General features: G+C 50.8%; 2 protein-coding genes across 10 annotated transcripts; one reads left to right on the top strand and one right to left on the bottom strand.

Annotated features, from left to right (window-relative positions):
* Window positions 1-9889, bottom strand: TRMT12 (tRNA methyltransferase 12 homolog). Of its 6 annotated transcripts, none has more exons than XR_002888569.3 (8): window positions 8453-8699; window positions 7527-7695; window positions 6141-6339; window positions 5909-6059; window positions 5671-5780; window positions 5029-5186; window positions 1789-2580; window positions 1-551 (listed from the first exon to the last, which is right to left on the bottom strand). XR_002888569.3 is itself a non-coding variant. In XM_024103729.3 (8 exons), exons 2-8 carry the CDS (start codon window positions 8524-8526, stop codon window positions 2098-2100), a joined length of 1344 nt encoding a protein of 447 aa, XP_023959497.2. In that variant the 5' UTR covers window positions 8527-8537; window positions 9754-9889; the 3' UTR covers window positions 1-2097. The 6 variants fall into 6 exon arrangements, 5 of the variants coding, with proteins under 5 accessions (XP_023959497.2, XP_023959496.2, XP_023959498.2 ...); XM_024103729.3 differs by adding an exon at window positions 9754-9889 and having other exon boundaries at window positions 1-2580; window positions 8453-8537; XM_024103728.3 differs by adding an exon at window positions 9640-9749 and having other exon boundaries at window positions 1-2580; window positions 8453-8537.
* Window positions 9770-27138, top strand: CSTF2 (cleavage stimulation factor subunit 2). 4 transcript variants are annotated; one of them, XM_042853335.2, is made up of 15 exons: window positions 9770-9989; window positions 13225-13303; window positions 13585-13754; window positions 14476-14612; window positions 15305-15424; window positions 15563-15718; window positions 15947-16070; window positions 16390-16452; window positions 17815-17874; window positions 18608-18749; window positions 19104-19258; window positions 19628-19995; window positions 24680-24835; window positions 25276-25401; window positions 26924-27138. In XM_042853335.2, the coding sequence occupies exons 1-14, from the start codon at window positions 9770-9772 to the stop codon at window positions 25396-25398; spliced, it is 2073 nt and encodes a 690-aa protein (XP_042709269.2). In that variant the 3' UTR covers window positions 25399-25401; window positions 26924-27138. The 4 variants fall into 4 exon arrangements, with proteins under 4 accessions (XP_042709269.2, XP_042709270.2, XP_005288393.2 ...); XM_005288335.5 differs by having other exon boundaries at window positions 9895-10058; XM_042853336.2 differs by lacking the exon at window positions 17815-17874.
* The last annotated feature ends 549 nt before the right edge of the window (window positions 27139-27687 follow it).

Below are 27687 nucleotides of genomic sequence, written 5' to 3'. Positions count from 1 at the left end.
TGAATTGAAAAATACTATTTCTTTTATCATTTTTACAGTGCAAATATTTGTAATTAAAAATACACACTTTTTTAATTTCAATTACAACACAGAATACAATATATATGAAAATATAGAAAAACATCCAAAATATTTAATAAATTTCAATTGGTATTCTATTGTTTAACAGTGCGATTAAACCTGCGATTAATTTTTTTGAGTTAATCGTGTGAGTTAACTGTGATTAATCGACAGCCCTAATCCAGAGCCTTTCACCTCTTGTCACAGGCCTGACTGCAGCCTAGATCAGTAGCAACCAGAAGTCATTGCCATTGCATGGCTGCTGAGCAGTAGGTTACGTGAAAACAATGTGGTGGTTCCAGTTCAGTTCCTAGTGAACAGGTGGCCCCTTTGAAAAGCCCAACATCCCAAATGGCTTCTTATTTGGCAGTTTCTAAATCAAGGCCAAGGATTAAATGGGCAGCTACCCTCTTAGCATTAATCACTAGAGAGGAGGTGGCAATGAACGGTATTGAGAAGGCAGGTCAGGAGCTTTTCTTCACCCTCTCTCGCTGTAGAAGAAAAAGGGGACATAAAACGAAAGCAAAAGGTGGTGAATTAAAAACTGATAAAAGGAAATACCTTTTCCACACAGTACACAATTCACCTGCCACAAGATCTCACTTGTGATGCCAATCCTTGCTCAGGTCAGTTAGAATGGTGAGGGTTACAAATAATGCAGAGGTTTGGAAGAGATTTAAACCCTCCTGCTTCAGGGCACAAACTAGCCTCTAACAAACAGGGATTAGGAAGAAATTATTATTGTGGGCAGGATATTTCATAACTGCTTTCTACAGGGTTTCTTGCACCCTCCTCCGAAGCAGCTTGCACTGGCCATTGCTGGAGATGGGAGACTAGATACACCACTGGCATGACCCAGTTTGGCAGTTCCTATGTTCCATCCAGGGCAGGAGTGAGGCAGAATTGCTGGGTGGGGAAATCTTGCACTGACTCTGCATCTGTTCTATGGGGAGAGGCTTTAGTCTCCGGGGATCTCAGTTTGGCACCTTTCAGTAGCACTATATTCATTCATTTCTCACTATTTTAAACAGAGACAGGCCAAAAATCCCAAGTAGCAGCAGAGGAACTGCTTGCCCGGGCTTCCTGAAACTTGTGGGCAAACATCATAGCAACTTCAGATCCAGGCTTGGAACAAGAGGATGAACAAGCCCCCTTAGATGCTAAGAAACAGGAAAGTTCATATCTGTTGTGTGATAAAGTATATAGGGCCCGATCCCGCAACTGGCTGCACACTGAGCCCCACTTACATGAGTGGAGATCTGCCTGTACGCGGGCTCACTGCAAGATCAGGATCGTAGTGCGGTAAATAGGAATAGACCAGGACAGCAGTGGAGGGAGCAAGGTCAGCTCACAGGGACTACACTACATCCTGGAGCTCTTCACATGCCCACAACAAATGAATACCAGGAGCAAAGCGCTCAGCATTTTCTGATTAGATCACAAGGGCAGTAAGCCTGGTGAGTCTCAGCCTAGGTCCTAGTGGTCACAGAGACACAATTTGCCCACAGCCTGGCACCAGTGGCAGCCTCTGTGCAGGACTAAGATGCTCTCTGGCTCAACTGGTGAATCTGAAATCAGACATTCTGCTAAGTTCACATGCCCAGGTCTCTTGCTGGCATTAATGGTGAGAACAGAGTTTGGAGCTGAGTGCTGGAGAACTCTGCCATCCCGCTGGGAAAAACAGCAAGACACGACCCAGGCAGATAAAACTTACAACAAATGTTTTACCTGGTTGCAGGAAATGGAAATAGAATGAAGCTCACAGAGAGCAGGGAATGCACCAGCTGCAGGGAGCACCATGATGGTCAGGTCAAGCTGTTACACGCCAGTCTGGAGAGAAGAGGGGTCCCAGGAGGGCTGAAGGCAAAGATCAGTGTCAGACTGAACCAGTTCACAGGGTGCCAGCTGGGAGCACTCATCTCTGTGTAGGCTTTGTGCACTTCTCAGGCTTGGGCCCTGAGCTCCACCTGCGCATTTGCTAGCGGAGAAGGCGACATTCCTGGGGAACCCAAGGGTGCAGTCCACTCTCCCTGTGTACTAAGAGAGGGGGCGGCACTCCAGATCCAGAACTATGTGATACACATGGGGGGCGTAGGATTTCACTGGCTCAATGTGCAGAATGTTTGTCCTCCAAGGCTTCCCATGTAGCTGCTGAAGCAGAACCCTGATCCGCGTTCCCGTGGTCTCTGCCCACCTCTGCCACTCGGCCCTGGTCGCAACTGCCTGGGTCTCCCTCCCAGGATCCATGATGTCAGCATCCTTTGGGCTCCTGTGGTTCCTTTGGCCCATTTTGTCCTCCTGCCTGTTGGATACGGCTTGCTCTGGACATTGCTGTAGCTGCAGCTCCTCCAAGTGGCCACTATGCAAATGAGCCTTTGCTGGGAAGGACTCCACGTTCTGGTGGATGTGCAGAATGCCCCCTGTGCCCTTCCGCAAAAGCTTGCAGGCAATAGGCCAGCCCTCCTCCGAGTTGGGGAGCAGCCCCAGATTCACCCTATTGGCCACGTCCCGCAACTCCAGCTGGAAACGACAGGGGGAGGTGAGAAAGAGGAGGATGGCATGGTGAAAGGACATACACTACAGAGGGCCCCATGTCAGGGAGAGGAAAATACACCAAGCAAGGCATTGCAGGGCATGGAGAGGTTCTCTTTCCCTCAGGGGAATATAACAGTATATAAAGGTTGCCACAGCTCTGTCTCTTGCCATCTACCATAGGAAGGGGGTGGGTGAAAGTGGGCACTGCTCACACGCTCTTGCTCTGAGTTGGGAGTAATATATAACGTTTTCGCCAGAACCATGAAGCCACACCACTGCTCTTGTACCTCCTCAGAGCCCCGCCATCCTACCTGAGAATTAACTAGCAGGTCGCATGCATCATTGCTTCTCTAGGCCAAGCTCATTGCACATGCTCCTTGCATCCCTCCATTTCCCTCAACAAGCTCCCTGTGTGCCACCTTCCCATTCCCCTCTATTTCAGGGACTCCCTGCAACCCACCCCCACCTCCTCCCCCAAGTCAGGGGGCTCAGTGTGCCCCCCAGGACCTCCTTCTTCCCCATTCCCAGGTCTCCCATTCTCCCCATGCCAGGGACTTGATGCCCTCCTTCTCCCCACCATTCTCATTTTGTTGTGTAATTCTGATACATTTTAAACTGTATTGGGAGGCTGTACAGAGGTGATCTGAGGATACTGGCTGCCATCAGATGGCTCTTTGATCTACAGACAATTACACTGAGGCCGAGAACATTCCCTGAAATTTGAACTGCCTGGCTGCAGCATTCAAAAGTTATCATGTTACAGACAAACAGAGAAAGGTCATCAAGATGGGATTGAAGGCTCTTTGTTTCAGGGACCATCTGTGTTTGTGCAGCAGTTAGCACCTGGGGGCCCCGGTCCCTGGCTAGGGCTGCTAGGCACTAAGGTAACACAAATAACAATAATGAAGTTGAGTGTCGGGCCGGACTTCGCTCAGTCAGATATAAACAGCTTGGCCAGAACAACTAGTAAGGATGTAGCAGGGTCTGATAACTGTGGCAAGTGTTTAATATGTGAGAGTTATTTAGGATGGCACATGGGGATGTCTCTGAAAGCAATAGGATGAGCTGGGCCTGCTGGCTAGCCAGACAGGAGTCAGATCTACAGTTTCCTAAGGGAAGGGTGTGCAGTCCCATTGCTTTGGGCACTGGACACCGCCCTGGAACACACACCCCAAGCCCTCCAGGAGATGGGACCTATTAGGTCAGGGGTCTCAAACTCAGATGACCCCGAGGGCCGCATGAGGACTACAGCATTGGCCCAAGGGCCGCGTCACTGACACCTCCCACTTGCTGCCCCTGGCCCCATCCCCACTCCACTCCTTCCATGAGGCCCCGCCTCGCCTCTTCCTGCCCATTCCCTGCCCCCATTCCAACCCCTTCCCCGAAGTCCTCACACCAACTCTGCCCCCTCCCGGCCCCCAGGGGGTGCAGGAGGGGTGCAGGGTGTGGCGGGGGTTCAGGGCAGGGAGTTGAGGTGCAGGAGGTGTGCAGGGTACGGCAGGGGGCTCTGGGCAGAGAGTTGGGGTGCAGGAGGGGTGAGAGGTACAGCAGGGGGCTGGGGTGCAGTGTGTGGCAAGGGGCTCCAGGCAGGGGGTTGGGGTGCAGAAGGGGTGTGGGGTATGGGCTCAGGCCCGGCGCTGCTTACCTAGAGCGGATCTGGGGTGGCAGCGCCACGCACTGCAGCCAGGGCAGGCTCCCTGCCTGCCTGCCCTGTCCCCAGCCCCGCTCCGCTCCAGGAAGCAGCCGGAGTCCTTGGGGGTGGGGAGGGGTGCCATGTGCTGCTCTTGCTGCTCCCCCAGGTACATCCCTCAAAGCTCCCATGGGCCACGGTTCCCAGTTCCCGGCCAATGGGAGCTGCAAGAGCACAGAGCCCTCTACTCCCACCCCCTGCCCGGGGCTGCAGGCACATACAGTAGTTCAGCCGCTTCAGGGAGCGGAGCGGGGCTTGCAGCGGCACGGGGTAGGCGGGGGGGGGGGGGGGGGGGGCCCGCGGGGAGCTTGGCGGGCAGCATGAAAGAACCCCACGGGCCGTATGCGGCCCGCGGGCCGCGTGTTTGAGACCCTTGTATTAGGTCCTTCTCATCTGTGCGCTATAAAACTACCGAGTCCGTCTGACCAGACCTCAGTGCACCAGGTCCCTGTCTCCTACAGTTTGCATACATAACAGAGTCTGTCTCCCACACATAGATTCTTTGGACCCTTGCTCCCATCCCTTGTACCATGGGGAAGAAGCTCTGTCACATCAGAAAGAGGAGAGGGATGCGGGGAGAAGAGCAGTTTCCTGGGAAAGGAATTCCTGTGACATCTAGAGCCAAGGTTAAAGTTCAGAGGCACATCACCCCCCTTAGGGAGTCTCAGCAGCGTGGGCTGTATCCTTGGAATTCCCCTCCCTAAGACTCCATTGCAGCTCCTCAGCTGTTGCTCTCTGCTCACCTGCCTGTTATCCCCTTGGTGGATCTGACACCGATCCTGCACGCCATTCAGCTCCAGGTTCTTTCTCAGGGCCTCCACAGCATGGGGGTTCCACTCACAGGCATGGACAAAGGCAGCACCAGCGTGAACCAGGTACGGCACCGTGAAATAGCCAATCCCTGAGGGCACAGGAGACAGACGCCGCTGACAGCACAGTCCAGAGGCACCTCCAGTGTGGGAACAAAGTGCTCAGGCTCAGGGTTAAGGCCTCATTCTCAGCAGCAGAGATATACTGGATTGAGGCTGTTGGCAGAGCTTAGGGGGAGAGGGAGAAGGTTCCAGGGGCTGAAGCTGCTGTTAAGCACACAGCATTGGCTACTGGACAGATACTACAGCAAGCATGGGGTAGAGGATGCCACTGGATGGATAGTGCTGAGCAAATTATGAACATTGGGGTGAACTGAATTCTTGTGATCAACAGGGCAGTCTATGTTATCTGGGGCTGGGGGTGGTTCCAGACAGGAGAATGGGGAGCAGTAATCCACGGCCCACAGGCTCTGCTCTCAGAACCCCAGCAAACTCCTCAGAATGGACAGAGCATAGCATTATTCCCAAAACTCAGAGGAGGAAGCCAGCCTTTCCCATGGCCCCAGGGACAGTTACCTGCATAGAGATCCACTAGCACTTCCCCGGCACATGGCAGCGACGCCACCCGCAGCTTCTCTGTGATGTTTCCAGGAGAGAACATGCACCTGGTCACATCGAACGTGTATCTGGGAAAACACCATAGGCCCAGTGAGAGCCGCCAACATTGGGCTGGCCAGTAACCCTTTCCCAGGGGCATCTTGACTTGACAGCCCCTTCCTGTTTCTTCCGCCCGTGCCCCATCCCACCCTTCTACCTGATTCCATTGTCCACATGCTCCACCCAGCCATCCTGCCCCAGCAACAGGGTCACTGTCGGGGATCGTACTCCATCCGGTGATATTCGCCCTCGTTTGGCTACGCGTCGGGCGCCCAGAGCAGAAGCAACTGTTTCCCAGAGCTCTGGTCCTGGAAGAGAGCCCCAAGCAGGTGGGTTAGAGAAGGTTGGTTCAGTGCATCTTGGAAGACAGAGCCACACGTCCCTCTTACCCAGTTCCTTCCACATCGCAGCCCTGAAGCTGTCCTCGCTCAGCAGGATGAGGTCTCCGTGCCGCTGCCAGGAACGAGGGAGATCGCCCTCCAGCTTATCTGACCACGTGCCCCCAGAGGCTGACACTAAATGCTGCAGCTCCCTGCACAGCTTCCGGGCAGGCGACTGGACTCGTGCTGCCTTTGAGGGAATGGGGTTCTGGGAAAGAAACACAAAAACACTGATGCTGAGACAGGCTCTCTCCCTCCCTGCGCTGTGACAGGATATGTGTGTGTGTGTGGGGGGGGTAATCTCCCCCCCACAGCTGCTGTGCTGGGTCATTTCCCTTTACCTCCCCCAGGGACTGGAAAGTCCAGCTCACTGGGTGTGATTCTTCAATCATACTGGCTGCACTAACCCACAACAGACTGAAGGGGCTTCAGGACCCATGGGCTACATCCACCATCTCCAGATAATGTCCCTCAGGCTGGAGCAGTCACTGCTCTCTAAATAAAAGCAATGAGTTACCCATTGCACTGGCAGCTCCTGGAGACTGTGATGGGCCTGAGGACCCTGCAAGGAGGGCACAAGCTCCTCCTTTTAAAGCAGGGAGGTTTGTCTGTTTGTTTAATGCGGCAGGAATTTATTCCTTTTAGTGCTGGGCATTTTCCCAGCCGGCTGTGGGGGAAGGAACTAGTAAGCCCTATGCAGACAGGCAAGGAAGAGCAGCTAAAATGGAATATTACTGCTCCCTGCAATCCCAGCTCCCACGGCACTAGAGTGAAAGTCTCTGCTCCATCAGTGACCCACAAGGTCTGTGCCAAGGAGCCCCTCAATTGAGACTTAGGAATTCAACCAAACCCTGCTAGGAAGCAGTAGAACTGCCTGATCTCAGACAGCCCTGTCATTGCTGAACTCAGACAATCCCAGCACATATTCCAAACCTCACAGGAAAAAGGAACCTGATCCTGAGGTCCCAGGTGCTTCCTGCAAGCTGCTGAACATCCTCATCTCTCACTATCTTCCACAGGAATGGAGCACGCTCAGCAGCTGGCAGGACTGGGCCCTAAATAAAATACACAGGAACTGAATTGGACTATAAAGTGAAACTTGCTTTCTCTTTTACCTAGCTTCCAGGAGCTCCCTGCCAGCGCCAGGCAAGTCTAAGATGGTCCCAGGGAATTTCAGTCAAATTCCCCTTAAGCTGATGGCAGAAGGGGTCAGAAAAGAATGTCACTGTCTTCAAGTGATGTATTGTACAAATGGCTAAGGTGCATTATGGGAGGGGTTGCTATGCTAATGACCCATGGGGACACAGCAATTTGCAGAGACAGGATATGGGCACAAGAGCCTGGTATGGTAAATCCTACCCCTGATTCTACTGAGAAAGCCAGTGCTTTGCTGACCTGAACCCACGTCAGAGTGCATGTCGTCTCAGGGGGCAGGCTCTCCCGCAGCTCCTGCAGGTGCTGCTCAGTGAGTTTCTCTCCCAGCACAGGCAATGCCACTGTGCCATCCAGCAGCTTTTGCACACGATGGCAGACATCCAGAACCCTCTCTCTCTCCAAATACTCCCTGCAAGTCCAAGGATGTATTCAGGTATTTATTCATCTGTCATTATACCCTCTAGGCTTTCTGCAACCCTCTTATGTAAGCCTGAGCAAAACAATGCTCTATACACATTGTTCAGTCCTGATCTGATGAGATCATCATCTCCTGGAGTAACAAAGTGCACTGGTCTAGTGTCAGGAGAGCTGAATCTATTCCCAACTCTGTGAAAGACTCACTGCGTGACCTCAGGCAAGTCACTGCATCCCTGGGTGCCTCAGTGTCCCCTCTGTAAAATGGGGATGATACCCACCCACCTTTGTAAAGGCTTTGAGATGACAGTGCTGACTTGAGCCAAGCAAAGTACAGGCAAGTGCTGGCTGTGCAAGCTCTGTATCTCATTTCTGACTTCTCATCACCCTGGCCTTCCTATGAATGGGTACTGGCAATCATTCCAATTTACGGTATGTGCTAGTTTTGGGAAGTGGATCAATGCCCATTAAGGACTGGGCTGAGATCCACCCAATGGTCCATCACTTGTGAAAGTGAGAATTCCACTGCAGCCCCTAATGCTCTGAAGCTGTGTGTTGATATAAGCAGATTATTACTACTAGTAATGTACTAGTCTGGAACTACGAGTTCTGCTCCCACTCAAGTGAGCCCAGATCCACAGGATAGTTTTTTTTTACTCTATTTTGCCATGTTAATGACCATGTGTTCAGCTCAATACAGGTACAACAATGTCTTTCAGCTTTCTCCCTCCATCTGCATCTCCATACTGCACCTGAACCTCTGGGCAAACTGTGACTCAGTAATAAGTACAGAGATGGGACCAGAATTCAAATTCTTTGCATCCATCTTGCCAGAACCTAGAAGAGAAGAAAACATCACCACCTCGTTGTCTGGCTTGGCAGTAAGTGAAGCTACTCAACACATGTTTGGCAATTCCCGGGAGCTGCAGCCTGAATGTCTCTCAGCACCCAAAAACTTCTCCCCAAAAGTCACTGAAGATGCAAACTGATGCAACCTGTAGCCCTGATCTCTCTGCTAAGGATGTCAACAACAGGACCGATTGTGATGTGGACACTTATATACTAGGAGATGATAGATCAAGAGCAACAAACTCATTTCACACAGGCCACCAAACAGCAATCAGATCACGGTGACTTTTGATTACTATCGACCTGGGCTGGATTTTTACCTTTATGGAAGCAGAAGTCTCCATATCCCCATTATCAAAGCCCTGCATAGCACTGCATGCTCTCGGCATGCACCTCAAAGCTGCGTCATAGGAGAGCCCTATATACCAGCAACCCAATCAGTGCTGTGGGTGCAGCTTTATTAACATGACCTATGCCAGAAATGCCCAAAAGTCTCCCCTTGGAAAAGGGGAGGTGGCAGAGAGAAATGCTCCCTGCTAGCACTACAGCACCTCTTGTTCTAGATTTCACAGCCCATGTGGTAATTGGGCTGCACTTTGATGGATGTGTGGGCAGTGAGGCTGCGACCTCTGTGAGTGCGCTTGAAGGGCAATGTGAGGATGCTTCATAGCCCTGTTACAAGTGGGACAATCTGCAGAATCCCAGGAGAGGTGGCAACCCTAGAGGCACATTTCCTGCCTCCCTTGAGGGAACTGAGAGTGGCAGTGCCAGCAGGATTAAGCAGGAGCAGTGACACCATTTACTTAAAAATCACAGTGAATTCATCACCCTCTGCTCCAACCACCACACATCACCCTCTGCATCCGCCCCAGCACAATCTCCTACACTGCCCTGCCCACTGCCATGAGCCCCTGGTTTCCACCCCCATACCTCATGGTCACACGCCCCTGCCTCCCACTCCCTTATCCCACTGCTACGTGCTCCCTGCCTCCCACCCCCTTTCCTCACTGCCGCGCGCGCCCCCTGCCTCCCACCCCCTTACCCCACTGCCACGCGCCTCTGGCTCCCACTACCACGCGACCCCCCTCACTGCTTGGCTGCCCCGGCCCTTGGCTCTGGGCTGGACGCGGCTCCCTGCCCCGCGAGGGAGACTCCGAGGCACAGACATGCGCGGAACTAGACGCGCGGGGTTAGTGTTTCCCACCGGAACTGAGTCGTTAATGCCGTTCGGCGCCTGCCGTCGCCATCTTTTCTGTGAGCCGGTCGCCTGGTTACGGCGGCAGAGCTCGCTCCTGCCAACGCCGCTAGACTCTGCTCACTCCCGGAAGCGCCCCGGAGCCTTGGCGGGGCTCGAGCGGAACGGAAGTGGCTGTGCTTGTTTCCAGCCGGAGCACGAGGGTGCCGGAAGGGGGAGGGGAGACTGGAAGCGCTGCACCGGCGGTGGGTGAAGGATGGCGGGGCTGGCGGTGCGGGACCCCGCGGTGGATCGCTCGCTGCGCTCCGTGTTCGGTGAGCAGGAGCCGGGGAGCGAGACCCCGCCCCCGGGACAGAGACCCCAATACTCCCTCACCCAGCTCTGTCATTGGGGGGGCAACGCCCGGGACCCCCCATCCATATCTGCTTCCCGGACCTCCCTCCCGCCTCCTCTGCGCCCGAGACCCGCCCCCATCCCGGTCTCCCCTCTCCATTCCCCAGAGCACGGAATCCCCCCCGGAGCATCCCTCTGCCGGGTGCCCTCTCACCCCCGGTTAGACCCACTGCCCTGGAACAGAGACTCACCCCAGGGCTTTCCCTCGACAGAGGCCCACAGAGCATCCCTCCTGTAGAGATCCCCTTCTCCGCCCCTTCCCCACAACCAGGGACCCTTCCATAGAGGCCCACACTCTCTTTCTCTGTGACATCACAGCAGCTTGTTGCAGTGATCATTTGATGTCGCAATGCTGGTGTCAGAAATGGACCCCCAGAAATAAATAATATGTGTTTCTGAGCAGAATGGGTTCTCAATAAAACACTTCTCAAACCTCTGCTTGTGCTCTCTGTGACTCACCAGATACTGGCTGGAGAGAGATAATACCCACAGCAATGTGATCTGCCCCCAAAGCCTTCCCTGGGGCCTGTTGCAGTAAGGGGGAGCAGCACAGAAGAGACCATTGCCTTGGGCATCACATGAAAACCTAAGGCAGGTAGTAAAAGGGAAATTAAGCTCACAGTGCAGCCTTGCAAAACAGACATGAAAGTCTACCAGCTCAGGCACTAAAACTCACCTATTCCTTATTGTAAAGCTGACTTAGAAAGCTAGAGATGCTTTACTTACCCTGAGCAAATGGTGACTGAAGTGTCGCAAGTGCATAAAAATGCTAAAGTATCTACGGGGCGTACTATATATAGATATGAACATTTTTTGCTTTCAATCTGAAAGCTCTTTTCTGCTGTACTACCTCTTGTGTACAGCTGGTAAAAAGTTTCCAAGGAAAGATGCTAGCCGTCTTATTCAGTTCCCAAGTTGTCTGCCTGGCAGGGAGTTTGGGATCCCCTGATAGCCATGCAACCTAGCAGCCTGCCAGTTAGGCACATCAGGCAGCCAGTGATCCCAGGGAGCTGGGAAGCCAGCCCATCTGCTAGGTGGGGAGCTTGGCAGTGGGAATGTTTCATTGTTTCCCAAACCATTTTTGGGGAATTTCAGTTCTTTTGACTTTTTGTTCTGAATTGGAATGAAAAAACTTGGAAACTCTTAAGTTTTTTGTGGGATGGAATTTCCGTTTTCCAGAGAGCTCTGTTCTTATGCATGTCACCTGCACAAAGATGCATCATAAGCATCCCTCTATTGTGGGGTTGGTACAGAATGTGGTGTGTTTTTATTTGGTGTAGTGTACCCAGTTTGTATGGACCAAAGGTGTTGATTAATTGGTATTGTATAAGTGGCTTATGTATATGGAAAGTTTTTAAAAGCTGTGATTATTTAATCAGGACAAGGAAGAATTAGACGTGACTAGAAGGGGTTAGTGAAAATTGCAGTATCTCCTTTGCCTTTCCCATTATAAAAGAATGTGTTACTCAAAGTCATAGCAGGTACTCTAGGAACAAACTAAAGAAAATGTCTTTCTGCTGCACGTAGTCAACCTCTGGGATTTGCTGCTCTGGAGTGTCATGGAGTCACATTGCAGAGGGGTTTTAAAAGGGGCTGGATAATTGTTGGAGATATTGGTTGTTATACAAGCTGAGATGAAGTAATCACATCACATACTTCAGGTCACAGGATAACTACCTGTAGGATTCCCCCTTCCCTCCCTCCAAGTGATGTGCAGAAGTGTGCAATCAGCCTGGTGTGTAACAGGGTTCAGGAGCTGCATTCCTCCGAAGCATCAAGTACTGGCCAGTGATAGTGGAACTGATGGACCAGTGATCTGCTCCTCTATCTGAAATCCAATTTTCCTACTCACGGGGGGGTGCAGGCTGTCTCCGAGCCTCCGCCGTGTCATCCTCCTCAGAGCCTTTCTGTGTTCACGTTCTTTGGTCATTGATGTGATGAGTGGAGTTAAAAAGTATACACACAGTTTTTGACTGTTCTGCACTGATTAAGGGCCCGGGCCAAAGTCCAGAGACATCAGTAGATTTTGGATTGGGCCCTGGATGCAAAGACACCTTGGTGTGCTGTGGAAAATCATAGCACTGTCCCCTTTACCTTCCTCAGCATGGGCCCTTCATACTCCTCAGGCAAGTGGAACCACCAAACCTGATTAAACTAAATATTCCACCAATATTTTCACTAAAACAGATAGGAAAAGAGTGGCAGAAAAAGCATGAAATGAGACCTGCCATTCCTCTAATAAAGGGTTAGGAAGCTGTCCCAGGCTCGCTGTAGTCCCTGTATTGTACATACCTGTGTCCTGCACTGATTGATACCAGCATGGTAGTAAAAATGGGGAGAAAGAAGGAACTTGCACCAGTATTGCCCCACTGTTTTGTGATTCACTGACGCAGTGTATGACCCACTCATCTGACAAATAAGGTCAGATCTTCTCAGATGGTGATTTCTAACCTTTTCAGGCAAATCTTCCTGTTTGGACTTCAGTAGTACTAGCCATTGCCTGCTATCTCCCATTGGATTATGTACATTCTAAGCTCTCATGGAGCTCTTGGGCTGCTCCTAATCCTACTTTTATGAGCACTCTACGCTCCATGGTGGGTTGGGCAGCACAACTGAAAGGGAGGCAGGCAGCTCTGGCATTCTGGAGACCAGAGGCTCATCATTAAGCTTGGAGGAGGGGAAGAGTCTGGTGGACTAGTCCACAAAATCCTGAAACATAAGTAGTAGTATCCAGCCCATAATAGGAACCATTAGTTTAAGAAACAACTACACACTTTCCTGAAATTCCCTTCTGATCTGTACCTGGGTTGAGGCACATCACCAAAGTCCTAAAATGTGCCCCAGCCTGGATTCTGTACTAGCAATGGGACACTGCACCAACATGAGCATCAGGAGCAATGGTGTATATACACAAAAGTCTGCAGTCCTGCAGCAGATTGCCAGAAACCTGTCTGTGTGTGTGTGTTCATGCAGCCATCCCTGGGTTCATTTCTGTTCTTTCCTGTCTTCTCATGGAGAGATGTTCATGCCTGTGTTTTTTCCTGATACTTGATGTCTGTACTGATATGTTGCTCCCCTCTCCCATAGTGGGGAATATCCCATACGAAGCCACAGAGGAGCAGCTAAAGGACATTTTCTCAGAGGTCGGACCTGTCGTCAGTTTCAGGTGAGAACTGTTTATCTTTTTGGCATCTCCCATAAACAGACAGGTGATCTCAGCTGCAGCCGATTCTGCACTTATCAGCACTCCAGCCACATGCAGATGGGTCTCAGGCATACTTGGCAGACACAAGCTTTGAATGAGGTAGTCCGTCATCCTGTTGGGGACTGAACAGAGGGTATGGAGATGGCATTACCAGTCTGGAAAATGCTGTGGTATTGTGTAATACTCTCCCCATGTGCCGTACTGCATCTAATGCCTGTGATTCTTTCGGCTCTGCCATCCAGGTTGGTGTATGACAGGGAGACAGGCAAACCAAAGGGATATGGCTTTTGTGAGTACCAAGACCAGGAGACAGCGCTCAGCGCCATGCGGAACCTGAATGGGCGTGAGTTCAGCGGGAGGGCGTTGCGTGTGGACAACGCAGCCAGTGAGAAGAATAAGGAGGAACTGAAGAGTGAGTCTGAACTTTGGGTTGGGGGGGGTTAATGCTACCATAATGTTTGGCCTAAACCAGCCTTACAAATCTGTAACAAAAATCTACTAGCCAAGACACAAAATCTAGACCCCCACCCGAATCGGGATGAAGTTGACAATGAAAAGCTCACAGATAGCTGATGTGCTGCAGGTAAGATAGCAAGTAGAAGTTTTTGGGGGGATTGTAATTTCCATGACCAGACAAACCCTACCCATACATGCTTTTTGTGATTAATGAAGCTCCACATTTGACAAAGAGGTATATGAAGAATAGCCACATTATTGTGACATCCAGGGTCCTAGCTCATGTAGGAGATGTATTGCAGATCTGTGTGAAACAATCTTTCTAGTGAACCATGGCACAGCCCTCAACTCCTAATTGACTTAGTAGGAATTCCGGGCATGTTCAGAGCCCAGACTTTTAGTCAGTGACCCATATACTCTCCAACTGCAGAATGGTGCTCCTGAATCTGTGTTTCAAAAGTACATTTCCCTCCCTCCTGCTTGTGAAGATGCAGCTGTGCGTACATCATCCTTGAGTTATTGGCCTTTCAGCTGAAGGGGTCAGTGCGAGAAAGCACCAGCAATTGTGCTGGTGACTCCTGTGATGTGAAACGAGACTGAGACCAGCAGCTTAGGGTTCCCAGGACACTTGTGTGTTTAACCTTTCCTCTTTGTCTTCCCCTCTCTATCCCTGCCAGGCTTGGGCACTGGTGCCCCTATCATAGAGTCACCATATGGAGACCCTATAAATCCTGAAGATGCTCCTGAGTCTATCAGCAGAGCAGTTGCCAGCCTGCCGCCTGAGCAGATGTTTGAGCTGATGAAGCAGATGAAGGTGAGTGGGAGCGAAGTGGCTGGAACCAAGTCACGAACTTGCAACCGTGGTCTTACAGTGCAGAATAATCCCATCCCCATCACACGAAAAAACTGGCAGCAGCAGTTCCTCACTCACAACTCTGTGACATTGTCACTCCTATTAATGCCTCGTATGTGCCACTGCTGCTGCAGGGTAGAATGGTCCAGAGGGTCAATCAGTATCTGGGGTGCTGCCATGAGGAATATAAGCAGGTTGGACGAGGACGTGAGTTGGTCTAACAGCTGGACTTACTGTTGTGGAGAGCTGGGCTGTCTAGTGTCCTACTTCCCTATTTTCACTCCTTGGTTTGGCTAATACTGTGGACATTGGAGAAGAGGAGATGATCATGGACAATAGGATGTGGATCAGGCACATTTTTGTGAGCAGCCTGAGCTGTGTGATTTCATTATTAACTGTCCTTGTGTTTCAGATAGTCCACAGCATGAGTCTCTCAGGTGCATTATTGGTTGTTTTATTAACCATGCCAGCACCGTGTAACGTACCAGGCAAATGAAGCAAAACGCTCCTCCCTTTGAGATATTGCCATTCCTGCATTTCCAGGAACATCGCTGCCCCCATGGGGTTGCAGCAACAGTTATCAGCGAAGGGCTTAATACTGCACAGCAGCAGCGAGACCCATTGAGAGCTCTGATCTGTGTGTTGCTCTTTAGTTGTGTGTGCAGAACAGCCCTCAGGAGGCACGGAACATGCTGCTCCAGAACCCTCAGCTGGCATATGCCCTGCTCCAGGCCCAAGTGGTGATGAGGATCGTCGATCCAGAGATCGCTCTGGTATGTATGATCCCGCTCCTCAGTCTGGGATCGACGGAGACACTTGTCTGGAGAGGTGGGGCTGTGGGTGGATTCCAGGAATGGCCATGTCTAGTTGGTGCATGCACAACTTCTTTCTCCTCCATCTTCTGCCCTTAGAAAATTCTGCATCGTCAGACCAGTGTTCCACCTCTGATTCCAGGCAACCCACAGCCAGTTCCAGGGCCCGGGCCTGGGCCTGGACCCGGGCCTGGGCCAGGTCCTAATGCACAGATGAACCAGCAGAATCCCCCATCGTCCCAGCCACAGCCCATAGTAAGAATCTGTTTGTTCAACCCACATTATTGAGATGGAGGTTAAGGGTGTGAAGTCTCCATGTGGAAGATGTAAGTGTGTGTTGTTGAGAAGGCTTCTCTGTGTGAAACCCTGATGTGTGGGGGAGCGTTGTGAGGAGGGGTTCTCCGCCTGCAACCCTGGTGCAGTGTGCGATGCTCATGTCTGTTGGTGAGAAGGGGCTCTCAATGTGATTTCTTCCCTCTACAGGGTGGCATGCATGTAAATGGAGCTCCTCCTCTGATGCAGCCTCCTATGCAGGGTGGAGTGCCAGCCCCAGGACAGATGCCAGCCTCCGTAGCCGGCCCAGGCCCTGGCCCCTTGGCTCCTGGAGGTGAGCTCCGTGAGCATGTCTGAACTGCAAACTATAAAAGTTTCCCAAAGCTTCTGCAGGGACAACATGCCCCATGAGTACGGGGGCCTTGCAGGCTTTTAAGAGAGGCAGTTGCACATGTGGAAGATTTGAAGCCTAGGGAGTAACTCTTGGGTCAGCCAACTGGAGGGGGTCACTCTGTCTCTACGGCCTGTTAGGCCAGGTGGAAATCTGTCTGCCAGTGGCAGGGTGGGGCATCTTTATAGGAGCAGAATAGTGAGGGCTGTGGGGACAAATAACCAGAGAGAGGGGTTGAGAGTTCTCTGCTCTTCCCTCCCAGGTGGAATGCAGCCTCAGGTTGGGATGCCAGGAGGTGGACCAGTGCCCTTGGAACGTGGACAAGGTAAACCAGATGTCAGTTAATCCATGTTTGATGCAACGTGTCATAGGGATACCTATTTCCAGGCCAGGACGTTGAGACGTTCAAGGCCACATGCCAACAGAGTTGTTGACGGAGCAGGGAATCCCCCCAAGCTAACTGAATGTGTAAAAGTTTTCCCAGCCTGTCTGTGTGCACCTGTCCTTCTGTCTGTCTGTGAGTATAGTGAGCAGGGAGAGTGATTCCTTCTCCAGTAACTCTCCTTCTGGTACTTTGCATGTCCAGGTGTGGGCGAGCCAGCCTGTTGCCTGCTATTTGCTACTGTTGAGTCTCCTGTGCTTTCTTTTGCTTGTCCAGGAGAGGGAGCAGTAGCTTTTCTTTTGCACAGAATAGTGATGTGTGTGGAGTGATGATCAAAGCAGAGTGTGTTTCTATGGAGATGTTTTGCGTAGTCCTCCCTCCCTAAGTGGAAGGCTGTACACCAGTGTCTTGGAATGCGATTTAATGCAATTAGACAGTTAAAGTGGGGACATCTCATTGTCCAGTGGCCCCAATTTATCACAACAAAGGGATCCCTGTTCTTTCATATTGTGGGACATGGGGAGAGTGAATATCCTCCCTCAGCCTTCTAACAAAACATGGTAAATTCCTTTTGGGATCTCATATTTTTACATACCTTAAAAGCAGCTGAATCTGAGAGAGGCTTGTTGTGATTTCACCTTTGGGTCCTTCACCCCCATGAACAGCCCCAGTGCCTCCCCACTGCTGCCAGAGCTTTGCCAAGAAGCAACCACATGAAATAATTCTTAGCAGCTTCCCTGCTGTTTGCAGGGCTTTGAATAGCAGTGATGAAACTGAACCAGACTTTTGTTAATTTCTGTGTCTGCTTGGGGAAGCTCTGAGCAGAGGCAGTGGAGCTGTCTCCTGCGCACTCAGGCACAGCCTGACCACCTCATGCTGCCTCCCACTTACAGAAGGTTATTCTGAAACTGTAAGGGCTACAAATGTAATATATTTTAAATGAAAGTGTAAATGCAACAGAACTTGATGGTGTAGGTCCCTGTCCCCTCCGCCACACAGTGACCAGGGAAAATAGTGCCTAGGTGAGTGGGCTTTTCAAGCCATGCAGAAGAGGCCATCCTCCTCACAGGACTGGCGTTCGATGGTCTCCATCCAGTGGGAAGATCTGACAAAGCCAGGCCTGCAAGATTGGCAGCATCTCTTTAAAATAAGCAGTCTGATTCTGTGGGAGCCTGCCTTACGAGGAACACGCTCACTCCGCTGAGGCAAAGGCGTCTGTGCAGCACTAGTGGGTCTGTGGTGTGTGTGTGCGCGTGCGCTATTTATGTGTCTGCTCTTTTCCCTCTTTTCCTGCTGCTCACCCAGGAAACCTGCAGCTCTCGCCCGTGGGACCTGCCAGGCCTGCATCTATTGAGCGAGTTCAAGGTATCCATGACAGCTGCCAGCTCCCTTTGTCACGGGGCTTAGTGTGGAATGCATGGAAAAAGCCTGGACTTCAGCACTAGGGTTCTCTTCACTTGGGGTCGTGGGACTGCTCTGTGTAGTCTGCCCAGTGTGGAAATGAGCACTTGTCAAAGGCAGAGCTGCCTCCGATGTAGGAGGAGAGACTAGCCTAGGGTTCTGCATAGAGGGGTAGGAGATTAACCCAGTACATGTGGAAACAGACAGGAGAGAGGAGGCCATCCAGGCTCATGCTCGGCTTTTGGACCTCATGGACGTGGGGTGACCGGGTTTGATCTGGGCTGTCTAGGCTCACAGCTGACCTTGTGACTCACGCTGGGTGTGACCAAGACTTGTTGGTAGTTACTGTGATCTTGGTTCTCGACTTTTGTCAACAAGCCATGGCAGTCGCTGTGGGGGACAGGAAGGTCTGAACTTAGCACTGAGGGTACCCGCTTCTGTGAGCTGCAGTGTTGTCTATGGGAAGATTTCCTTCCTGTTTGCTGTGCATCGCTTCAAGCTACATCGTGGACAGCAGTGTTGACTCTGTCCAAAACCAGTGTGTGTCTGTGAGCTACAGGGAGCACTGGGGATGGGATTCGGTTGCACCTCACTGCCAGGGGCAACAGGAGTGGTGCTGTCTCACAGGAGGACTTTGGTGTGATTGTTCTTGCCAATGCTTGACCTCAGTAATTTCCCTTGCTTGCCTCCCTGGCAGTGCCCATGCCAGACCCGAGGGCCCCTATGCAGCGTGGACCATTACCTGCTAGCGGCCCACCACCCCGGGGCCTTCTGGGAGATGCCCCAAATGACCCACGTGGAGGGACCCTGCTTTCAGTTACTGGAGAAGTGGAGCCCAGGTGAGTGGGCCAGAGGATGAATCGGTACCAATCTGAGCCTTTGAGGCTCTGACTCCCCCCTCTTGTGGTCGGAGTGTTGGTTAAGTGGCACTGCCTGCCGGGTGAACTGCTGGGTCCCATGCTGGCGATCCAGGTACACATAGCTGTGCAGCAGGAAGGGAGGATGGTATTCGTGGCCACTCAGACTGACTAGGCGAGGTGGAAACATTAGCATCCATCCCTATGTGCCAAACTCCCCCACTTTCTGTGCAGCTGGCTTTGTGCTTTGGTCAAAATACTGTACCTGCTCGGTGCCAAGCTTGTGTCCGATTCACCTTTCTCCTTCTGCTCTGTTTTCCTTATCTCTCTCTACAGAGGTTACCTTGGGCCACCCCACCAGGGTCCACCCATGCACCATATGCCCGGCCATGACAATCGTGGCCCACCCCCACATGAAATGAGGGGAGGACCAATGGGAGAACCCAGGCCATTGATGGGAGAACCTAGAGGGCCTTTGATGGATGCTCGAGGTGAGAGGGTGGCTGTAAATGAAACGTGAAATGACCAAGAGAGGAGCCGGTTACCCAGGGATGTGAGGAAAATGGGAAGGTGGGACATTTCAGCAGTGAAGTGAGATGCAGAGAAAGTTACACAGGGTTGGAGGGAGGCACTGGGGGGAGGGGGAGGTGTAGTTACACAGGGCAAGGGGAGGAGAAGTTCAAATTTGTCATTTTCCAAAAGCAGGTGCCGTTCACACACCGTCCCTGACCCATCTTGGTTTTCTGCCAGTCATTAAACCAAAGGAGGCTTAACTTTCAAAAGTGGGTCTGTGCCCCCAACATTCTCCCACACACAATTCCCTTCCAGTGGTTTGCTTATGGCATGTTTTTTCTCTGCAGGTGGAAGAGATCCCAGGGGCATGGAACCGAGAGGGATGGAGCCCAGAGGGATGGAACCGAGAGGCATGGAGCCCAGGGGCATGGAACCGAGAGGCATGGAGCCCAGGGGCATGGAACCGAGAGGCATGGAGCCCAGGGGCATGGAGCCCAGGGGCATGGAGCCCAGGGGCATGGAGCCCAGGGGCATGGAGCCCAGAGGGATGGAGCCCAGAGGGATGGATGCCAGAGGAATGGAACCCAGAGGGATGGAACCCAGAGGGATGGAGCCCAGGGGTCCTGGCCCCAACCCAAGGGGCCCAATGCCTGGTGGAATTCAAGGACCTGGGCCACTTAACTTGGGAGCAAGTGGCCCTCAGGGACCTAGACAGGTACACACAGCGTCTTCTGCTTTAGTCTTAATCTAATAGATAACAACAAGCACTTAGTGGGAGGGTTCTAGGTGATGTCAATTCTTTAACAGCCTGCATCCCACTTGTAATGCTAACCGGCTGACCAGGCCTACCAGCAAACCCCAGGGAATTGATAGCATTCCCCCTCCCAAAGGATCCTAGGTCAGGGCATCCCCTGCTAGCTAGCACCAGGGTATTACCATGTGGGCTGCAGGGACCTGGGGCTGCTGGCTCTTGTCCGAGCTATAACACACGTGCCAACCTGCATCGTTCTCCTGACCCCTCTTGTATGGAACTCACAATACATACAGGTGAGGTTTGGAAAAAGTGTAGGGACCCCCAGGCCACTTCGGCCCCTCGGCCTCTTCCTGTGACTTGCCCTCTCCTCTGCCAGGCCTAACCACGGTGCACTGGGGGGAGGCATGTTTTCCCTTTTGCAGGGTGCAGGCAGGGGACTCAGGGCAGGGGGTTGGGGTGCGGCAGGGGGCTCCAGGGCAGGGGTTGGGATGCGGGGTGCAGGAGGGGTTCGGGGTGGAGGCTCCTGCCCGGCGCCACTTACCTGGAGCCGCTCCGGGCTGGCAGTGGAGTGCAGCGGGGCCAGGGCAGGCTGCCTGCCTGCCCTGGCCCTGGCCCCGGCCCTGGCCCTGGCCTTGTCCCACTCCAGGAAGCGGCCAGCACCATGTCCCTACAGCCCCTAGGGGAGGGGGAGCAGAGGGCTCTACACGCTACCCTTGCCTGTGGGTACCTCCCCCGAAATTCCCATTGGCCAGGAATGGGGAACCGCGGCCAATGGGAGCTTCGTGGGAGGTACCCACAGGCAAGGGCAGCGCACGGAGCCCTCTGCCCCTCCTTCCCCAGGGGCTGCAGGGACGTGGTGTCGTCTGCTTCTGGGAGCGGTGCGGGGCCCGCAGTGCCATGGGGGTGGCAATCCCACGGGCTGGATCCAAAGCCCTGAGGGGCCGGATCCAGCCTGCGGGCCGTAGTTTGCCCATCCCTGGAATAGGTCATGCTGGTGGGGGAGTGGCACTATATGTGAAAGAAAGCGTAGAATCAAATGAAGTAAAAATCTTAAATGAACCAAACTGTACCATAGAATCTCAATGGATAGTGCTATGGATTGCTGTACCCAACCCAACCCAAGCATGGAGGCCTGTTTTTTTTCCAAGTCACGGCACCAAATTGTGGAAGAAAACAGGCCTTCACGCTTGGGTTGGGTACAGCAAGTCAGAGACAGTCTTTATTCTCAAGCAATTGCAAAGAGGAGAGAGAGCACACTGGCAGGGATTCACCCTGTCCAGGCAGGTCTCTGATACATAAACAATTAGAGCAAGCTTTTATATCTTTTTGTTACCTATAATAATGAGCAACAGCTGCATTTTGTTATCCATATTTCTTCCTGATATCTCATTCTTCTCATTAATTTCTGCTACAGTCTAGATTCCATTCTTATCTAACACAAGGTCAAAACAGTATCTCTTACTGTCTGTTCCCATTCGCTTTCTCGCTTTCTACCCGCCTAGGTCCTGCCTTCAAGTCTCACATTATTAGAGTCAGTGTCTGCCTGACTTTGTTAGCCTGACTCTTGCTCTGTTCCTAGAGACCAACTAAGATCTCTATGTTCAAATTCCCTTTATCCCTTTCTCCACTTCCACAATAGTAATGCCATGCTCTAATCATGAGAATGTAGCAGTAGGGATATATTATGAACCACCTGACCAGGATGGTGATAGTGACTGTGAAATGCTCAGGGAGATTAGAGAGGCTATAAAAATAAAAAAAATCAATAACAACAATGGGGGGGGGTTTCAACTATCCCCATATTGACTGGGTACATGTCACCTCAGGACGGGATGCAGAGATAATGTTTCCTGACAGTTAAAGTGACTGCTTCTTGGAGCAGCTACTCTTGGAACTCACAAGAGCAGAGGCAATTCTTAATTTAGTCCTAAGTGGAGCACAGGATCTGGTCCAAGAGGTGAATATAGCTGGACCGTTTGGTAATAGTGACCATAATAGAATTAAATGTAACATCCTTGTGGTGGGGAAAACACCACAGCAGCCCAACACTGTAGCATTTTATTTCAGAAATCCCTGCAAGCTGCATGGAAACTTTTTAAAGACCCCATAATAGAGGCTCAACTTAAATGCGTACCCAAAGTAAAAAACAGAGAACCAAAAAAATGCCACTGTGGCTAAACAAGAAAGTAAAAGAGGCAGTGAGAGGCAAAAAGGCATCCTTTAAAAAGTGGAAGTTAAATCCTGGTGAGGAAAATAGAAAGGAGCATAAATTCTGGCAAATGAAGTGTAAAAATATAATTAGGAAGGCCAAAAAAGAATTTGAAGAACAGCTAGCCAAAACCTCAAAAAGTAATAGCAAAACATTTTTTAAGTACATCAGAAGCAGGAACTAAAAAAACAGTGGGGCCACTGGATGATCAAGATGCTAAAGGAGCACTCAAGGATGATAAGGCCATTGCGGAGAAACAAAATTAATTTTTTGCTTAGGTTTTCACGGCTGAGGATGTGAGGGAGATTCCCAAACCTGAGCCATTCTTTTTAGGTGACAAATCTGAGGAACTGTCCCAGATTGAGGTGTCTTTTGAGGAGGTTTTGGAACAAATTGATAAACTAAACAGTAATAAGTCACCAGGACCAGACGATATTCACCCAAGAGATCTGAAGGAACTCAAATGTGAAATTGCAAAACTACTAACTGTAGTTTGTAACCTATCATTCAAATCAGCTTCTGGACCAATTGACTGTAGGATAGCTAATGAGACACCAATTTTGAAAAAGGGCTCCAGAGGTGACCCCGGTAATTACAGGCCGGTAAGCTTGACTTCTGTACCAAGCAAACTGGTTGAAACTATAGTAAAGAACAAAATTGTCAGACACCGGATTAACATAATTTATTGGGGAAGAGTCAAAATGGTTTTTGTAAAGGGAAATCATGCCTCACCAATCTACTAGAATTCTTTGAGGGGACCAACAAGCATGTGGACAAGGGGGATCCAGTGGATATAGTGTACTTAAATTTTCAGAATGCCTTAAACAAGTCCCTCACCAAAGGCTTTTAAGCAAAGTAAGCTGTCATGGGATAAGAGGAAAGGTCCTCTTATGGATTGGTAACTGGTTAAAAGCTAGGAAACAAAGGGTTGGAATAAATGGTGAGTTTTCAGAATGGAAAGAGGTAAATAGTGGTGTCCCCCAGGGGTCTGTACTGGGAACAGTACTATTCAACTTATTCATAAATGATCTGGGAAAAGGGGTAAACAGTGAGGTGGCAAAATTTGCAGATGATACAAAACGATTCAAGATAGTTAAGTCTCAGGCAGACTGTGAAGAGCTACAAAAGGATCTCTCAAAACTGTGTGACTGGGCAACAAAATGGCAAATTAAATTTAATGTTGATAAATGCAAAGTAATGCACATTGGAAAACATAATCCCAACTATACATATAAAATGATGGGGTCTAAATTAGCTGTTACCACTCAAGAGAGAGATCTTGGAGTCGTGGATAGTTGTCTGAAAACATCCACTCAATGTGCAGCAGCAGTCAAAAAAGCAAACAGAATGTTGGGAATCATTAAGAAAAGGATAGATAAGAAGACAGAAAATATCATATTGCTTCTTTATAAATGCATGATACACCCACATCTTGAATACTGCGTGCATATGTGGTTGCCTCATCTCAAAAAAGATATATTGGAATTGGAAGATGTTCAGAAAAGGGCAACAAAAATGATTAGGGGCATGAAATGGCTGCCATATGAGGAGAGATTAATAAGACTGGGACTTTTCAGCTAGGAAAAGAGACGACTAAGGGGGGATATGATAGAGGTCTACAAATCATGACTGGTGTGGAGAAAGTAAGTAAGGAAGTGTTATTTACTCCTCATAACACAAGAACTAGGGGTCACCAAATGAAATTAATAGGCAGCAGGTTTAAAACAAACAAAAGGAAGTATTTTTTCACACCACACAGTCAACCTGTGGAACTCCTTGCCAGAGGATGTTGTGAAGGCCAAGACTATATAACAGGGTTCAAAAAAGAGCTAGATAAGTTCATGGAAGATGGGTCCTTCAATGGCTATTGGCCAGGATGGGCAGGGATAGTGTCACTAGCCTCTGTTTGTCAGAAGCTAGGAATGGGCGACAGGGGATGGATCACTTGATGATTACCTGTTCTGTTCATTCCCTCTAGGGCACCTGGCATTGGCCACTGTCGGAAGACAGTATACTGGACTAGATGGACCTTTGGTCTGACCCAGTATGGTCATTCTTACATTCAAGTCTGGCCCTAAGTGACTTGCCTAAGATCACAGGGGTGTTGATGACAGAGCTCGGAACTGAACCCAACTGCCCTTAGTCGAATCCAGCGTCTTAGCCACAAGGCCAGCCTTCCTCTGGCCTTCTGCTGTTATTGCCAGGGTTACATGGACTAAGATCTCTTGAACTTGGGGGCCCTATTTCCTTGTTCCTCGTGGCACCCCACTTTCAGCCCCCATCTGGGCATAGGTATCAATCTTTCATGGTCCCAGGGACTTGTTATCTGCTTTACGTTCTAGTGCATGCATTGTGCTTTCTGTGACTGAATCCAGACTATTCACAGTTCTACAAGAACAGAGGGGCCCAGCTCATCCCATCTCTTTGTGCCCACAGGTTCCCAACATGCCAGGGGCAGGCATACAAGGAGGTGGTATGCCAGGGGCAGGCATACAAGCAGGAGCCATGCCAGGGACGGTGGTACAAGGAGCTGGCCAGCCAGGAGGCTTTAGCCCTGGGCAGAACCAGGTCACCCCCCAAGATCATGAGAAGGTGAGTAAACAAAGGGCAACTCAGGCTCGGAGGGAGGGGATGGAGGCTGGATACCCCATTGCCGTGGGAATGAACTCAGCGCTCCTTCTCTCTGGCACAGCAAGAGTCTCCAAGTCTTGTAGTTTCTGTGCTGGGGCCAACTCAGCCTGGGGAGTTAATGCTCCTGCAGCTTTCCAGGAGAATGTTCATAAGCAGCAGCAAGGCGGGTGGTTTGAAACTTTTCCTGTAGGTGTGGCCAGTGAGCCAGGTCCTTTCAGTTGATGAGAGTTTATACTGCTCCTGCTCTTTGCCTTCCTTCTGTCTCCTCCTTCCCTCCCTCCAGCAGGCTGGTCTCTGGATAATTTCCTCTTTACTGGCTTTTCTGTAACCCTTCGCTGCCCTCTTCCTCTTGGGAAATTACTCTTGCACATGGTGTTGCAGATCCTCCCCTCTCTCCACAGGCTGCCCTGATCATGCAGGTTCTCCAGCTGACTGCGGACCAGATCGCCATGTTGCCCCCAGAGCAAAGGCAAAGCATCCTTATCCTAAAGGAGCAGATCCAGAAATCCACTGGGGCTCCATGACAGGTGAGATGGGATGGAGGCTGCATTACTGCAGCCAGGGAGGGGCGAGGCTGTAGCCAGAAAGGTGATGGGACAGCTTGTATGAACTAAGGGGGTAAGGAAAGTATGGAGAGCAGTGTGAAATGGAGAAGACCCCCTAACCCTGCCATTGAATTCGATGCCCTATGGCCTGCCCTGGTTAGGTGCCACACATTCTCCCATGCGTTGTAGCAGTAGTTCTCAACCGGGGGTACCCAGGTCTTCCAGGGGGTACATCAACTCATCTAGGTATTTGCCTAGTTTTACAACAGGCTACATAAAAAGCACTAGCAAAGTCAGTACAAACTAAAATTTCACTCAATGACTTGTTTATACTGTACTATACACTGAAATGTAAGTACAATATTTATATTCCAATTGATCTATAATTATATGGTAAAAATGAGAAAGTCAGCAATTTTTCAGTACTAGTGTGATGTGACACTTGTATTTTAATGTCTAATTTTGTAAGCAGTTTTTAAATGAGGTGAAACTTGGGGTATGCATGACAAATCAGACTCCTGCCAGGAGTACTGGAAAGGTTAAGAGCCACTGCATTATAGAGTTGCCTAGTTAGGTGTGTTGTAGGGAGGGTCACTCCTCTCTCTGGTGCATCTCCAGCGATTTCTGTGTCAGGCAGGTACCAGGTTAGGGCTGGTCTGTTCCTTGTGGCACTGTAGCTAACCCAGCCCTCACCTTATAGCTTCCACAATAAACACACATACTCCTGTAAGCAAGAGATGGGGCGTGGCCTCGCTCTGCCTCTGATTCACTGTGTGATCTGGGGCCAGTCACATCACACTCTGTGCCTTAGTTTCCCCTCTGTAAAGCAGGGTGCTAGTTACACCCCCCCAGTGTCACCCAATGAAGGCTGGTAGCGGGTGAAGCTGGAAGCTGCTGCTGACATACTGGATATGCTGACTCTCAGATAGCCCCTTGTTCTTTCGCTCTCCCCGAGGTTCTTTGGGCCTCTCCAGACAGGCCAGCCTCGGTTTAGCTGTTACAGCTCTAGGGGATGGGCCCCACTTAATCCTGCCCAAGGAAGTGTATGGGCTTTGCTCCCTGCTTGTGGCGGGAAGGGAGGCTCAGAGCGCTCCTGCAGCTGTTGGGTGGGAGGCCGTGGGCAGCACGCTCCTGTGTTGCATGTCATATGGACAGCTGAGGAACTAGACCGGGCAGTGGGATCCGTGTGTGCATTGCTGGACTGTATTCAGCTGTCCTGGAGAGAGCAGCAACAGTGGCCAGTGGTGCCCAGCAAAACCCTGTGTCTGCAGCCACTGTGCTAAATCTCTTTAAAGGAGGGGTATCTCCTTTCACAAGGCTGTGGAAATGCAGGAGGGTTGCTCCTTGAGGAGCTGCCCTTTGTGCTGTGGGAAATTCCCATTGGCTGGGCCAGGGCCTGTAAGGACACATTCCATTATTTCTCCTGGGAATCAGAATGGCCTGGCTTGGGCACCAGGTCTTGTGCACTCCCCTCAAGTATCCCTCTTATTTTTGCATGTTTTAGAAGACCCTTGATGACCCTGAAGATCCAGACCTGTGGGATGGAGGAGGCACCCAAGGCAGCAGCTTCACTTCATCACTGTCTGACCTGGTGCAGCCATCAGGGGAAGGGTTCCCCCTTCTTCCCACCCAGCATAACCCCCATACTTTTCATTCTGTGTTTTGTTTGTGTGTGTTTTACAGTATTTGAAATAAACTTGGAGGAGGATTTGAGTACAATTCACGACTCTACCTGATACTGCCTCCAACAGGCGCCTCTTTCTGTGCCTGACTCGGAAGCACTAGAGATGGCAAAGGCCTCTGGGTCGCTCATGTGAGCCTTTCACCTGGCCAGGCATGATGGCCTCTCTCCAGTATAGTCAGGGAATTCCTTCATCTGGTGCAGCATGTCCTGGCTCCAGGATTGATCATTAGTCACTTTGTTCCTGCAGACACCGAGCTCCATGTTTCCCAGCCTTGTTCCCTTAACCACACAGGAAGTTTCTTACAGGCTGATCTGTGCTCAACATGCCTCTTCCTAAAGGGGATGGAGGGAGAAAGAGATGGTCCCTCTAGGCAGCTTGTTGCTATTTGCTGAACAGATGAGATGCTGCTGTTATTACTTGCAGTCTCTGGCAGAAGATACTCAATAAACTGGCGTGTCTGGAGAAGGCTGGTGCATTGAAATTGTTATCTGGGGAATGTGACAAGGGACAGTTAGGCCAGCCTGACCACTGTGGTGGGACAAAGAGCCGGGTCTGTATTATGTCTGATCTACTGAGTTTCATA

Source organism: Chrysemys picta, chromosome 9 (assembly GCF_011386835.1).
Source record: "Chrysemys picta bellii isolate R12L10 chromosome 9, ASM1138683v2, whole genome shotgun sequence".
NCBI lineage: Eukaryota > Metazoa > Chordata > Testudines > Emydidae > Chrysemys > Chrysemys picta.
Note: the sequence above shows the minus strand (reverse complement) of the source record. Positions and strands in the feature narration are given on the sequence as shown.

Coding starts and splice junctions, on each gene's coding strand:
- TRMT12 (XM_005288334.4), bottom strand. CDS start 8,556: ATGTTTTCTTCTCTTCTAGGTTCTGGCAAGATGGATGCAAAGAATTTG. Junction 6,340..7,526: donor GCACTCTGACGTGGGTTCAG/GTCAGCAAAGCA, acceptor TTTCTTTCCCAG/AACCCCATTCCCTCAAAGGC. Junction 5,781..5,908: donor CATGTGGACAATGGAATCAG/GTAGAAGGGTGG, acceptor GTGTTTTCCCAG/ATACACGTTCGATGTGACCA.
- CSTF2 (XM_042853335.2), top strand. CDS start 9,770: ATGCCGTTCGGCGCCTGCCGTCGCCATCTTTTCTGTGAGCCGGTCGCC. Junction 15,425..15,562: donor TCGATCCAGAGATCGCTCTG/GTATGTATGATC, acceptor TTCTGCCCTTAG/AAAATTCTGCATCGTCAGAC. Junction 24,836..25,275: donor CCCCCCAAGATCATGAGAAG/GTGAGTAAACAA, acceptor CTCTCTCCACAG/GCTGCCCTGATCATGCAGGT.